Genomic DNA, 14,532 nt, shown 5'->3' with positions numbered 1-14,532 from the left:
CGACTAGATTCTCGAACGAACGAAACCCGTAAGAATACCTTCCGAGACCCGATTGGCCTGAAATCGTCCCACGTGTTGGGTATTCGGGCTCTTTCATAACGTGGCACATCCATCTAGATGAGATCTCGCGCCACAGGCGTCCCCGCCGACATAATCCACGTGTTTCGAACATGTGCTCGGCCGCGCGAGTGCGAAGTCTACGCGCAAAGCGACGCTCATTAATAATGCGCATGTACACATTCTTGGGCAATATATACGAACCGCTCGTACGCTCGTCTAACAGTACACTTGATACAACTGGCGACGCGACCAGAATCCGATTAAACCATACAGAGAGAGAGAGAGAGAGAGAGAGAAAGAGAACTGGCCTGGCGAGCGACGATTGCTCGTAATTTGGAAGGATGAAACTAAATTTTATCGACGAATGTACTACATTTGTTAGATTACGATTATAACGAATTACCATAGTCGGATTATAATTTTAATCAAACTTCGTGCTCGTTCGAAAAACGTAGAAGATTTGACGAAATCTTTCGTTTCTGAATCTTCGGGCAATCGACGATTTTATCAAAATAATTGCGCACTTATCTCAATCCTGTTACTATCTATATACATAGCTTACTTTTATGATGTCCAAAAATACTAGAAAACTATGCTTATTTTACTATCAACGCGATTATCAAAGTGTCGTATCGCAGTCGGAAGAACAACAAAAACGTACAGGTCGAGATATAATCTGAAGAAGTAATCGGAATACGAAAGAGCACGATCTTCTCACAAAAGTATATACTTATCAGGCCTGTTTTTCGCTTGTCGCCGAGATGGAGAACGTGTGGCCCGTCAACCGACTAATCATCTCGCGGAATTATCGATAAGCGAGAGAGGCCGGCTTGATTATTTCTTTTCATTGTTACGTAAATAACATCGACTCGTCGTACATACTCGAGGTACAATCACTCATGAAATTATTCGAACGCTTATCACAGAAAGTTTGTATGAATATATTATGTGTGTATTACACAAAGTATTTGAAATTTCGCTAACGCTATAATTACACGTTTGTCATGATTATGATGACAGACTTTGAAACTAGTCTGGAAATATATTAGAACGCAGCAAAAGATTATATTACATGTGCGATATGAACGATAGCTACCTAGAACATGTAATTATTTACTAGCGTTAAGCACGATCTTATTAAATGTTTAAGCTTATTATTACAACGAATAATCGACTGTCTAAATAACTTTGCAGTCCTTATGAAGTGTCTGTTTGCAATAAATATCTTGCAACTTCTGTATACATTTTCGAATTTATCTCAAACTTTATCAACGTGACCAAAATCGCGTCATATCGCGTGCCATACAAAATATTTTGTATAACACACACAGTATCCAAAAAAAGCTTCTGCAGGTGATCATGTACTTTCGCGAACTACTGTACGTGACCTGTCGACTCTAAAACTGTATGTGTAGTGATGTACGTGCAGAGTGAGTGGTCGAGAGATGAAGAGAGAGAGAGAGAGGGAGAGAGAAAGAAAAAGAGATCTGATTAAAAGGTACGTTGACTCACTCGATTGTACACGGAGGATACCTACTGATAAAATGCGCGAAACTCGTATCTCTTTCTTCCCTTTTTAAACGCGGTCTGTATGCAGTCGCAGACAACAAACTTTGATAACAAACGAGCCACGATAAAGAGTTAAATATTTATTTACTAAAATGTTAATTCTTCTGTTGTGATTGTTCTTGCCTATAGATTGAACTCGAGGTTACAGGGATCAAGCGTTTTTTTCTTTTTCAGTGTCAATGAAACAGAACGACGACGCATCCGATTAAAGGAATCGCGACGATGAAGAACGACGACGAGGACGATGAAGAGTTTGGTTTTCAATATATGTATGTTGCTCGAACTGTACAAAAGTCAGAGGTTATTATTTTCGAAAACTCTTGTCGTCCCTCGTTATCGTCTGTGCGCCGTCAATTTTTTACGGACGTCGCGTAATCGACGCCAGATATAATAAAATTGAAAATAGAATAGAATTCATTCCCGTCTAAAATTACCCGATGGTAATTGTACAAATTAACTACACAGCCTGAGGGTTAAATAATAAATTTATCGAAACGGGTTTCCGCGAATTGTAAAACTCGAGTGAGAAACTTTGCTCCGCTCTTCGCGATCCTCGTAGCTATTTTTTATTGACACAGCTGCATCCGTCGATGACGTTTCCCGATCTGTCGAATTTCAGCAATTTTCGATACCGATCGTTCTCAGGGACAAGAGAAACCACGATATTAAAAACTCATTGGTTCGACGAGAATACGAAAATTCGTTATCGATCTTGAAGCGGCGTCCGTCCACAGCCTTTATCTCTTCTCCATTTCTACTCTTTTCCTTCTTTCCTCTTCAGCTATATCCGTGCGATGTGGCGTTTATTTAGCACGCTGTGTCGTGACCTCGCGGATTTTACGGAGCTTATCGCCGCTTCTTAAGTAGGCTATCGGTATCGTCGTTAACCGTGTAGTGGATTGTCAACGTGTCACGCGAATTCTGTCGCAAGAATCCGTGGAACGCGGTTCCCCTGGACGGTACAGGAAAACGTTGGAAAGTTTCCCGCCAGTTCTCTAACTGTACATTCGATTTTCGGACAGATAACAAAATGCTCGAGGCATTTGGTTAATCGTTTACACGCAGGTTTCCGAAATTCCAGCGAAAGTGCTGGAATCTATGAGATAAAATATAGAAATCGTGAAAACCGTTAAGGTAATGTCGAGTGTCGTCATCTAGAAAAGGAAATAACACGATCGAAAGTATACAGTGACGGGTTGTATAACATAAAGATAGGCAAAAGCCTTATTAAATAAAAAAAAATTATAAAATAAAAGCTGGAAGCATGGATGTTTATATATTTTTTTTATTAATACTATTTTGAAACTTCCATGAAATGAAATCGAGAGTACCCGACAGATTGAATGGAGAAATATTTTTCTAAAATGGAGATAAAAGGGAGAATATGCACAGAAGCAAATTTACAAAATTAAGAGAGACGTTTTTTCCGATGCAATTTAATTTACGAATAAACATTTCCTCAGTTTTGGTACGTATTATTGGTATGTTAGTGTCATCGGCATGTTAGTCGATATACTAGCAACGAAGAATATGCTTTATCTAGTCAATGTTTGAGAAAAATCGACGGATAGCACACCACCTTATCTCTCTATCTTCACTTACACCTAGAGCAATGATCTAGCAGTAACTTTGTTTAAGTTGCGATTAAACTAGCAAAGCGTAATTAAACCAACAGTACTACGAACTTGTACAATTCGTATGATTTTGCTAGTTGCCGCGCGAATCTTCAATCTTTACAACGTTCTTACTAATCTTAGCTCTGTCAAGTTCTTTATACGATTTTCTTAGGTAAAAAATATTTCACGAGTTCGAGGAAAAGACGAACGAACAGTGTTGTCGACGCGAATAAAATATTTCATTCCAATTCCATATTGAAGTTTTCCTTAAGATATCGAGTGACATTTTGCATGACGAATCAGCCAATTTATCGAGAGATATCAACATTTTCTAAACTAAATTTCTTAAAAGCATGACCGTACAGAAGTTGGTTATAACATTATCATCAAAGATAAAGCACAGCCTAATCTGACCTCAAAACCGCTGATTATCAAAACCACTAATTATTTCTTTGACATAAAACGATTATAATTATATATTGTTCTTGGTGGTATCCACTTAAAATACAATTAGCGTAGTCTCGCTACAGATGTCTTGGCAGAGAACGATCGAAGGAGAAAAGTAAGAGAAACCGGTAGAAGAAGAGCGGTATTTCTGCGTCAACTGTGTCACAACTGTTTCACATCTATTTAGAATTATCATAGTCTGCCTATAGAAATTTTAACAAATACACATATCGATTAAAAAGAGAAAAGAGGGAAAAGAGGAAAAGGAGGAAACCGATAGAAGAATCGTTATACCAGTAGACGAATTTTTTTGCCGCCAATTATTTGATACCGACTATTTGATATTCGCTTCAAATTATCGTAGTCTTGCTATAGAAACTTTGACAAACAGTGGTCGAAAGAAAAAAAAGGGAAACCAGTAGAAGAAGGCGGTGCTTTTGCATACGAGTTACTTCCGCGCGCACGATGGTGAACGCCACGGATCGTACACGATAAGGATCACGAGAGTGAGAAAGAGAGAGAATCGATCGGCGCAGGTAACAATATCCTTGAGACTCGAGAGGCGTCATAGTTAGCGCGCGGTCCGACGCGCTGTTTGCCGTGTAATAGTAACGATGTTTATCGATCCTGTTATCGGGAGTACACTCGCAAATGCACGGATGTTCCACGAGTTCGAGGACAATCGGCGGAGACGTAAGTACACGGCGTAGGAGAGACAGAGGGAGGCCTAATAAGGAAAAGAAACAGTCGAAAGGCGGCGGGAAAGCGAGACAGAAGAGAAAGAAGAAAAAATATCGTAAGAACAGGAAAAATTGGTAGTCTACTTTGGAGAATAGTCCGAACACTAGGATAACGATGCTCGTTCGCTAGCTAAACGAGTTTGCACACCTTCTACTACGAATTCTACGAAATTTATTTGACACAGGTTGTATAATTGTTGTTCGTCGTCGCGGTCGTTTCTTTTTCCTTTGTTCTTCTTCCAACGCGATCCTTATTTTCTTCGTTAGCTTCGTAATCGGTGACGATCATTGGATTATTGGATTTTCTTTCGTGGTTTTGGTACGTCGCCCATGTTGATCTCTTCGGGGTTGTCTTTCACAACCGTAACAAGCCCCTATCGTGAACAAAAAAAAAAGACGATCAACAACTTTACTGATATCAGACTGGTATCGTTGAAGGGTTGCGATAAGATATTTCGCGATCGTTAAGCGGTTTTAAGCTTCCTCTTGAGATCTAAAGTCCTTGTTTATTGACTCGAATTACGTAGGATTTTCAAACAGGGTTAGAGTTCGTGTTTTTCGGCGCGCAGGAACGCGTTGCGCGATAAACGGGAAATATATCCACCTGTATGTATGATTTACGCAACTCTGGCAAGCTTTTAATGTATTGCAAGGCCGGCGGAATGGCTGCTCTTTCAATTATCCTAAGTGGCACGTTCAGTTTTCGAAACGGAAGCGAGGAACGTAACAAACGAAGTGGAGTCACCGCGTCAACCTTATGCAGAATTCGACAAATTTAGAACCACCGTTTGTAGTACCTCGTTACCGGATGATACATATCTGATAGCTTTAATTCTTTGATTGCATCACTCTTAAGTAACCATTAAATATAACCAGACTACGTGTAAACAAATTTACGTATTTCGTATATCAGCTAATCGAATTTCACTCGAAATAAGTAGAAAATTGGTTGGAAAATAAACGTCGCCGATAGGAACAAACGCGTACCCTTATCCCGTCAGACGTTCGCGTCTACGTCGCGGGCGTAATTACTCGCAGCCGTAATTAAATTCCGCGCACAGGTCGCGATTTATCCGGCGAGGTAAAAGCGAAATAACGAGGTGTGTAGCGAGTGTCGCCACGAAGCGACGATGCACGACGCCGAGCATCGAGGTTGAAAACGACGAAGATCGTCGCGAACGTAGGTCGTTGACATCGTCCCGTGATTTTCCTCGACGATCACATAGATGCACCTTACACGTGTGTGCACGTGCCCATTACGTCGGCCTGTCTACCCCCTGTTGGCGGCAAGGCAGAGAGGGGTGATCCCCTCACCACCAGTTGCATGTGCGATTGCAACTTCACCCCCACGCAATTATCCCATCCAGTAGTCGAGCTTCTATAGATAGACCGATATTACTCTCTCTCTCTCTTTCTCCCTTTCTCTCTCCCCATTTCTCCTTTTCTCTTTCTCTCTCTCTCTCTCTCTCTCTTTTCACATCGTGTTTTTCGCTCTCTTTCTGCCAGTTTCTTGATATTCCTCGTTTCTTTTCTCATTTCTTCGCTCGACGCTTCTCTCTTCAATCCGTTCGGACGCATTTTTCCCTGTTTATCTGCGAGCTCGAGGTTGACTCTTTTGCACACGTATCGCGGCTGTACTTACGTTTTATTTGCGAGGATAATTGTTGCGCTCGCGCGTTTACTTGGAATTGCTCCTTGGAATTTGCTTATCGTGAAGGTTCTGTGTTGTTGTATTTGTTAATACGTGTAAAAATGTTATATTTGTGTGGTTCGTAGATTGCGTTTGTGGGGAATTTAAAGGGTGCAAAGATGCGCAGAATGAACATAATGCGGAAAAATATTCGAGACATGGTACTAAGTTTTAGCGGTTGAAACAAATCCCTCGAGCATCCCTCGTCCTTTAGTTCTCTTCGTAAAAGTATGAACATTCGCAGTTTGATGATGTGGCAGCCAGGTCGCGATGAATTATATTCCATAATGATCGAAAAATTGCAAAAATTGTTATTGCAAAGGCAAGGGTCGAATTACACATCGTAATTCAAAGTTTCGCAGCAATGACGAGGTCCAATATTTAAGATACAATCGAGAATGACTGGAAGGAATTTCGAGATGGCGGTTTACAGGGGCGAAAACGTCGAATGGCGGATTTATAGTCGAATTATTACGAGATCTGAAACTCGCAAAAACCAGAGAAACGCGCAGAATTTTATCGTGGGATGTTATCAGCGAAAATAGATTCAGTGGGGCCTGTGACGAAATACAGAATATGTAGTTATATTATGATAAGTGAACTACGCCACATTATTGTATGTGGAGCAGTTTTATCATTCTCTAATAATAGTAAGAGTAGAATCTTTAATAAGAATTACAGTTTAAACGATCTGTCCTAAAATAATTTTTAAGTCTCGAACTTAATCTCTAAATGTAACCAATTTGCCGTACATTCTTCCTAGCAAATTTTCCTATATTTCCTCCTATAGATTTTTAAATAAAAGTCTAAAATAACATAATCTTCGATTCTTAATTCCTTAACTTCTGTGCCAAACCTGCCAACTGTACTCTTTGTCTCTTATATAAAAACTATATATATTGCGTTTCTTCCTCTACGATCCCAAATAAAGCGTTGAATAGTCCCAACAAGTGGCTCCCTACGACATATTCACGTCATTCAGAATCTCTATGAATACACAGAAATGAAAAGAAGAAATTAAAGAAGGATAAGAGAAAAAGGAAATACAAAAGCACCAGGGAAATAAATAAAGAAGTGAAGGAACAGAGAGACGTAGAAAAAATATCAAAATCAATCCGCGATACGCGGCGTATTGTTCGTTCCATTTGTCGATCGCCGGCTGGTTAATCGTCGTGAGATAAACCCATCTTTTTACTCTGACTGCGAAGAGACGAGTGCGCTAACACACAATCATCGATCTCTGTCGGACTTTGTACGGCTCGATGTCTGTACCGCTTGTATCGGCCATAGTGGAAAAATGAAAATCACGACCAGTCGCTGCTGCATCGAGGCTAAAAGCTGCTCGTCGAACCGTCGCTTCTCGCCTGTTCGTCAGACAGAACGCGGTTATTTAAATATAACCACGGATTTTCTTTTCCCGCCGTCGAACAGAGTCGCGTTCGCGTTAAAAATCGCGCGATAATGCCTCTCAGAGGAACGACGCGACTTCGTTGCGATTTTTCAGTGATGACTAATAGAAGCGTCAGGAGCCTCTGTACATCGTATCGTCAGAAATACAAATCTCATAAGCGAGAATCTCATAAATATAAATCTTATCTCTCGATAAAAGTCAAATCGCACTGTGTCTCCATTGCAACGATTGCGACACTACGTTGCTCGTCTTCGACAAGAACTAATACTCGACTCGAGAATCTTTCTATGCTCTCGACATATCTCATTGTCGATTCTCGTAGTTACTCGTTCGTCCTTTTTCAAAAATATACTTTGGATCAAAAATTACGTAACACGCTTCGTCGCCGACAAGGAAGATCGACATGGTCGAAGAATCGTAATGTCGCGGCTGGTCGGTGACGCATGTATCGTTGCACTCCTGTCTGACAGTCTTGAACTCCGACTTGGAACGTGTCATTGTCCGAATTGAATTATTTGCTTCCCTCCGATTCGCTGTCGCGCGGCGAGGTGTCGGTTTATTGTTGACCGACTCGATTTCATTTCTGTCGCGGACGAGTTCATCGAGTTTAACTGATGGAAAGGCGAGTTTTTGATCGTCGATTGGCCCGAGCTGTTTTATTAAGCTCCTTCTCGTCATTTGTACGTTACGTAGGGTGAGGTAACGGGAAATTACTCGATGTTCCAAGGTTTCGGCTTGTTAAAAATTGTCGAGTCACGATCATTTTATAGTAAAGTTCTTTAGAGGTAGGTACCTGTGTTTCGTTCATTTAAGTCTCATACGATTATAATTGACACGTTTCAAAGAACAAAGTTAAACTTTACTATGTGCTTTATGCTTCTATCGCAAACTTTCATCCCCAACTTTCACACGTACTGTCGTACTTTACGTACTTCACCACTGTCGGTATCTTTCTCGGTGTTTCTATAATGCAAGGAACCTTGAAAAATATTATTCATTCTGAGTTCTTCGTAGGGGATTAAACCGCATTCAATTATGAGATCGTTGTATCCAAATTTTGACTATTTATTCATTAAATTCTATGGTTTCAGGTAACAATGCAGCTGGTCGATCATCAGCGGTGACAGGATCGGTTCATAGAAGCACCGTCACGTCGAGTAGCCGCGCGCATTCCGCCTCAAGAAGGATCAGCCACCAGCAACGCCAACAACAACAATCACAATCGCAGCAACAGCAACAGCCTAAGATATCCTTAGGATCTTTACGAAACTCGGATGAGCACGGATCGAGAGGCGGCTCGGCACAGGACAGTTGCGATAGCTCCAACGATTCCGGCCTCGGCTTCGAGGACCGTCAACAACACCTTACGAACGCAAACGTTAGTCAACTACACTATCGTTCGATCAATTTGAGACCAACCACTTCGCTGTACAGTAAACTCTCGTTTATACGAAAATCATTGTTAAAGTAGTTCGGATAGTTCGAAAAGTTTCTATGATAAAAGTTCAACTGGCTATCCTCTTCAGCTCTTCTTAACTCGTAGATAGATTCATAGGAATCGTGTAATGAATGTCTCGCTTATAAAATTTGAAATGTATCGAACAGATATTAAAGATGCTTTTTGTTATGAATCCCTCGAACGATTGCATTATGTTCACTATGAGTGTACATGTTCGTATAATTAAAATTACTTTCGATATTTCGGAAAGTAGTGGCCTAACTATGAATTCACATATCTGAGTATTAGTATTCACTTGTTCGTATAAACGAAGTTCTATTGCGTTATGCAATTTATTAAAAAGTATTAATCGTCGATGTTGTAAGAAGATACTCTGATAAACGTTTAATGTCGATATCGAATTCTGTTTGATCTTATATAAATTAGTGAAATTTTTATCGATAAAAGAACAGAAATAAGATCGGTAGTATTGTCGGTTCGAATAAGATTTAATCATTGATCGATACAGCAGGGGGTTTAAGACGAATTAACATTCTTTCACTTGTCATTTTGTATATAAGATTTCTCATATGTTGTTCAGCTTCGAAGTGCAAAGCGAGAGTGGAATTATCGTAAATAGCGTAGCGGTTGTATCATTCACGGTTTTCTGTTAAATTCATCTCGAAATCAATATTGTAAACGTGTATTTTCAAAGTCAAAGAATACGTGGACAATATCGAAAAATGGAAGATTCGTGTTACGATTATTTCTTTGATTTTTCAATCTGGTCAAAAATCGTAACAAAATTTTACAAAGGGATGGTCTCAAGCTTACGATCGATAGCACAGAGTTTATACAATAGTTACTTGATATTAGAAAGTTGATGAATCGAAATAATTCGCAACCATCGATAGAGGATCATCGTTCGAGTGCCGGGAATTATTTCAAATCGTTCAAACTCATCGATACTGTACGAATCGGATAATTACGTATATATCTACGTCAAAGCAGATCTCCTTAGTCATTTAAAACAGTTTAAACGTTAGAAACATGTTCACTTATCGCATGCTAACTTCGATGTTACTAGCATTTTGTTTATACGTATATCGCGGCGGGTTATCGTGAACGTGACAAAAGCGACTGGCAGAAGCAACAAGCACGGAATTATCGACTATTATCGTCATGAAAATAGCGTTACATTTGCGCTGTTATCAAATAATATATTGTTGTATTATCCGATGAATTTTTCTAATTGTTACGGGCTTCGTAAGAAAATTGAGAAAGGAAGAAAAAAATATATCTTCGTGTTTCATCCGGTGTCGTAACACGCAAAGGAAGTGGAGGAAGTGAAAGATCTCGAACCGGCGAGTCTGTTGTCTCGAAATTATTTTTATCCCGTACGTATGCAACACACAGCGATCCAGTCAACGTCCTGTTAAAAGAAATATTGTGAAACTATCAGAAACGTGCAGCGGTATCTGTGAAGATACTCGAAAGAAATCGCGCGATTCTTTTTTTTTCTTTCTTTATTCTTCGCTTTTTCTTTTCACTCCTCCTGACTTTTATCGTGTTGCACAAACATGCGTGTCCCGCAGCCACCACCGAGCTTTGATTGATATCGATACATGCAGTGATAAACTTATTCTCGGTCTGCGTGTTGCGTAACAACGCGATATATGGATAATGCCGCGAAGCTCGGCCACGTTCGTGTACATACGTATGTACGTTATACGCGGACGAGGCTCACGCAGATCATACGTTTTAATAATGCGTTGCTTACAACGCGACCGCGATATAGTCCGTGATAATTGAGTAAATATTACAGGCTGGTTAAGCGCTTGATATTGCCCAAAGTATCGCGGCTGATTTCAGATACTATAGTGGAACGCTTACGGTAGCCACTTTCGATCGTTAAAGACTTGCGAAGCAAAATCTCGTCAGATAAAACAAACAGAGTAAGATACTTTCACCATTAACGCGTCGTTCTATAACAAAAGGCCTTATATTATCTTCTTATCTACCTATTTCATTATCTGTCATCTAGGCGTTATCTACTATAGCGTACATTAGACTGTCTTTCTCACACAGTTCCAAAATCATAGTTTCCAAATCAACGAGATATCTTTCTCGTTTCAAAGCTAGCAATAGAAAAGATCTAACACTGAGAGAGCTTGGTAAACTACGTTTGACCCTCGTTCTTTGTAACATCCTATTCCTACCAACCCCGAGAACGTTCCCCAAGAGAGCATCTCCGCTTGATATGTTTAGTCAAAGCCCGTGAAGCTTCTCCTTCGAAAGTTACGCCACTCTCTACCGTGTACGTAAGCGAAATCTAATGCGATCACTCGTAGCCGCCATGGGATCGTCGTTGATTCGACGGCGACACTGACCGGTCTCTAACGGTAGTTGAACCCGGTCGATCAGCGGTTTGATTCGTTAAATTGACCAAGGCAGCTACATTGCACGCACGCATACTCACGCCTCTCTATATCAATCCATTCTGTTGGTCTTAACAGGCTTGGAACGGCGCCGGCGAGGAGGATTCAAAGAGGAGAAAGATGGACATTAAGCTGGAGTCCGAGGACGCGAACTTCTCCTTCCCGGAGGTTACACACACGACCAATTCTGACAGCAAGACGGCCAATAGAGGCTCGTCCAATGGAATAGGTGGATTAGCTACGATCTCAGGAAACAGGACAGGAAACGGAGCCACGGGGAGAGTGGTGGAAGTCTCGAGATCTCGTCCAGGCTTGGGTGTCCTTGCTAAGAGGACTCAGCAGGGCCCTGTCACCCTCACCTCTCAACTGTGTACGTGCAGGACACACGTTTGTTCTCATGTGTCTTCTTTCTTTCTTTTTTTTTTTTTTTTTTTTTTTTAATACGGGATGACCATAAGAAAAGAACATGATAAGAAATCTGAAAATCTGATGATCGATATTATATCAAATTATGAAAATTGTAATTTCATAATTAGTTTGCGAACGTTTACGCAAATATATGGAATATGAAAAAAATCGATACAGTTGGACTTGTCATGTTTTTCTCGCATGTTCTTCGCATATTTCAGCGGTTACTCGCGCTCATTCGTTTTCTTTTTCATCTTTATCCTTTCTCTTCTGTCATTGGAGGTTCGACGAGTGTCGCGTTCGGATCTGTCGCTAACCCTTTTCATTTTATCGAACATCCGAAACGATGCCGTTGAGTTTATCGATCTTGTTAAGAGAGCAAACTGTTCTCTCGACAGACGGCTTTGAAAATTTATTGCCGTTGATATTGCGGTTTTTTGGTGGAGATACCAGTCGCGAGGTCTGCGCGAGGTCACGAGGCAGAGATAACGATACTCCTCCTGTCGCCGCGTCGTCTTATAGAGATGTTCTTGAATTTCTCGAGAGGATAATTTACAATGGGAATTTTGAGAGGACAGCACCGTTATCAAAGCGATCAGTACGCGCCGCGTACTGTTTATATTGTCGGGCGCGTGTTAATTGTTCATTTTTAGTGGAGGCACGAGTTCGTTAGATAAATATGTTAAATAAACTTTACGCGTGAAGACTCTTGTTTGTATCTGGATGATGATGAACAGAAAGGAGGACGGAAGAAAGAAGGAAAGGGAAAGCGAAAAAGATCACAGACGACAAATTTTTGTAACTTGTCTTAGAGAATAATACAAACCGATAACCTTCGGCTAGCATGATTTTTTTTTCGACCATATTGTCGCTGGTATTCGGCTAGTCATTAGTTCGATACGTCCACTTCTGGCGAAATATTTCACCTCCCGTCAGACTTTTTACCGTAACGATAAGTTATCTTCGTTGTTTAGGAACCGTTCAATATCCAGTTAAAATAAATCGTCGATATTGTTTCACCGATATGAAAACGCATTATCGAATATAGGTCAAACAAAATTATATAACTTTCACACGTTGTTTCCTCTCTTCGTATTAAAATGAGAATTTAAAACACTTTTCCCTAGTCGACTCCTCGTCTCTTCGTTCGGAAAGAATGGAATTATAAGAACGATATCTGCGAATGATGCCTGTTACACAATTCTATTTCTCAAGTTAGAACCAGAGAAATCAGCATATTTTTACGACTGTCAATCGTATTTATCGATACATATTTTTCTCGGTATCATTTCTATATCCTGATAATTAAATCAGAGAAGGATAACGAAGTTTTTTAACGTACGAAGCTTAAGCTTCGAAGACAACAATTTTCGAATCTTCGGTTCGATTGAACATATTGTAATATGGTATTTTTGTACAACTTACAGGTACTGCTTCTACAGATGGAAAGGTGCAATTGCAAATTATCTGTCAACCCGAGCAGCAGCACAGAGCTCGTTATCAGACGGAAGGTTCGAGAGGAGCAGTGAAGGATCGAACCGGAAATGGATTTCCAATTGTTCGTCTCGTTGGTTACGATAAACCAACTACCCTTCAAGTTTTCATCGGCACGGATCTTGGTCGTGTCGCTCCCCATATGTTTTACCAAGCTTGCCGTGTAAGCGGTAAAAATTCAACGCCATGCATCGAACGGAAAATCGACGGTACCATCGTGATCGAGGTGGACATGGATCCAGCGAAAGACATGATGGTCACGTGCGACTGCGTCGGTATTTTGAAAGAACGGAACGTCGACGTGGAGCACAGATTCCCTCAGGAAGCCGGAGTGCTTCAAGGACGTAGCAAGAAAAAATCAACTCGTTGTCGCATGGTTTTTCGTACTAGAATCACTCATCCCGATGGTAGTTCGGAAACTTTGCAAGTTTGTTCTCAACCGATAGTTTGCAGTACGTATCGCAATAAGATTTTTCAGATTATATTCAATTAAATTTAATTTGGCCGCGGTTCTTTTAATTCGATCGACTTCTTTATCCTTAGCGAATGTTTTAAGATTAAAAAAGGTGGGAAAAGTCATTTTTGATAAATATAAAGTGTTCCTTAAAACATAAGAAATCTTTTTGCTAAAATAAAAGCGTGATAATTATATTCCATTGATATAATTGATCGTTTTAGCTCAACCACCGGGAATACCGGAGATCTGTAAGAAATCACTCACATCGTGTCCATGTACCGGAGGATTAGAATTATTTATACTTGGAAAGAATTTTCTGAAAGATACTCGCGTAGTATTTCAACTAGACAACGATGATCTATCGAGTAGTTTGGAGCCGCATTGGGAGTGCGCGGTTCTACCTGACAAGGAGTTTCTGCAACAAACGCACCTGGTTTGTGTGGTACCTGCATACAGGCGGCAAGATCTGGCACCCTCGGAAACGGTTAGCGTAAAATTGTACGCGGTATCGTCTGGAAAAACGAGCGAGCCTCATACTTTCCTTTATACCGCTGCATCTACGCCACCCGAGCCATCTGTGGGCAAAATCGAGTCTATAACTTCGCCTCTATCCACTACTAACGGTGATACTACTCTAGCAACATCTCCTGCAGCAGTGTCTCTAACTACAGGTGTAACATCAAACAGTAAGTGAATCTTTCATCTTTGTATGTAATAAAATTCTCTTGTCCTCTCTTAAAAGAATTATATGATTATGACAATTA

The 14,532-nt window shown here is 40.5% G+C and overlaps 1 protein-coding gene across 8 annotated transcripts in view; it reads left to right on the top strand.

The window, feature by feature from the left end:
- Positions 1 to 14,532, top strand: part of NFAT (nuclear factor of activated T cells 3) — a 58,277-nt gene that overhangs the window by 39,832 nt on the left and 3,913 nt on the right. For 7 of the 8 annotated variants that reach the window (XM_033334412.2, XM_033334416.2, XM_033334415.2 and 4 more), the window contains exons 2-5: positions 8,625 to 8,911; positions 11,488 to 11,779; positions 13,245 to 13,763; positions 13,990 to 14,454. In XM_033334412.2, coding sequence (XP_033190303.1) covers positions 8,625 to 8,911; positions 11,488 to 11,779; positions 13,245 to 13,763; positions 13,990 to 14,454 — 1,563 coding nt within the window. Of the gene's footprint in view, positions 1 to 1,858; positions 1,899 to 8,624; positions 8,912 to 11,487; positions 11,780 to 13,244; positions 13,764 to 13,989; positions 14,455 to 14,532 lie in introns of those variants that run through there. The other variant, XM_033334418.2, reaches the window with a different exon arrangement.

Source organism: Bombus vancouverensis, chromosome 4 (genome assembly GCF_051014615.1).
Source record: "Bombus vancouverensis nearcticus chromosome 4, iyBomVanc1_principal, whole genome shotgun sequence".
In the NCBI taxonomy this organism is placed as follows: Eukaryota; Metazoa; Arthropoda; class Insecta; order Hymenoptera; family Apidae; genus Bombus; species Bombus vancouverensis.
Note: the sequence above shows the minus strand (reverse complement) of the source record. Positions and strands in the feature narration are given on the sequence as shown.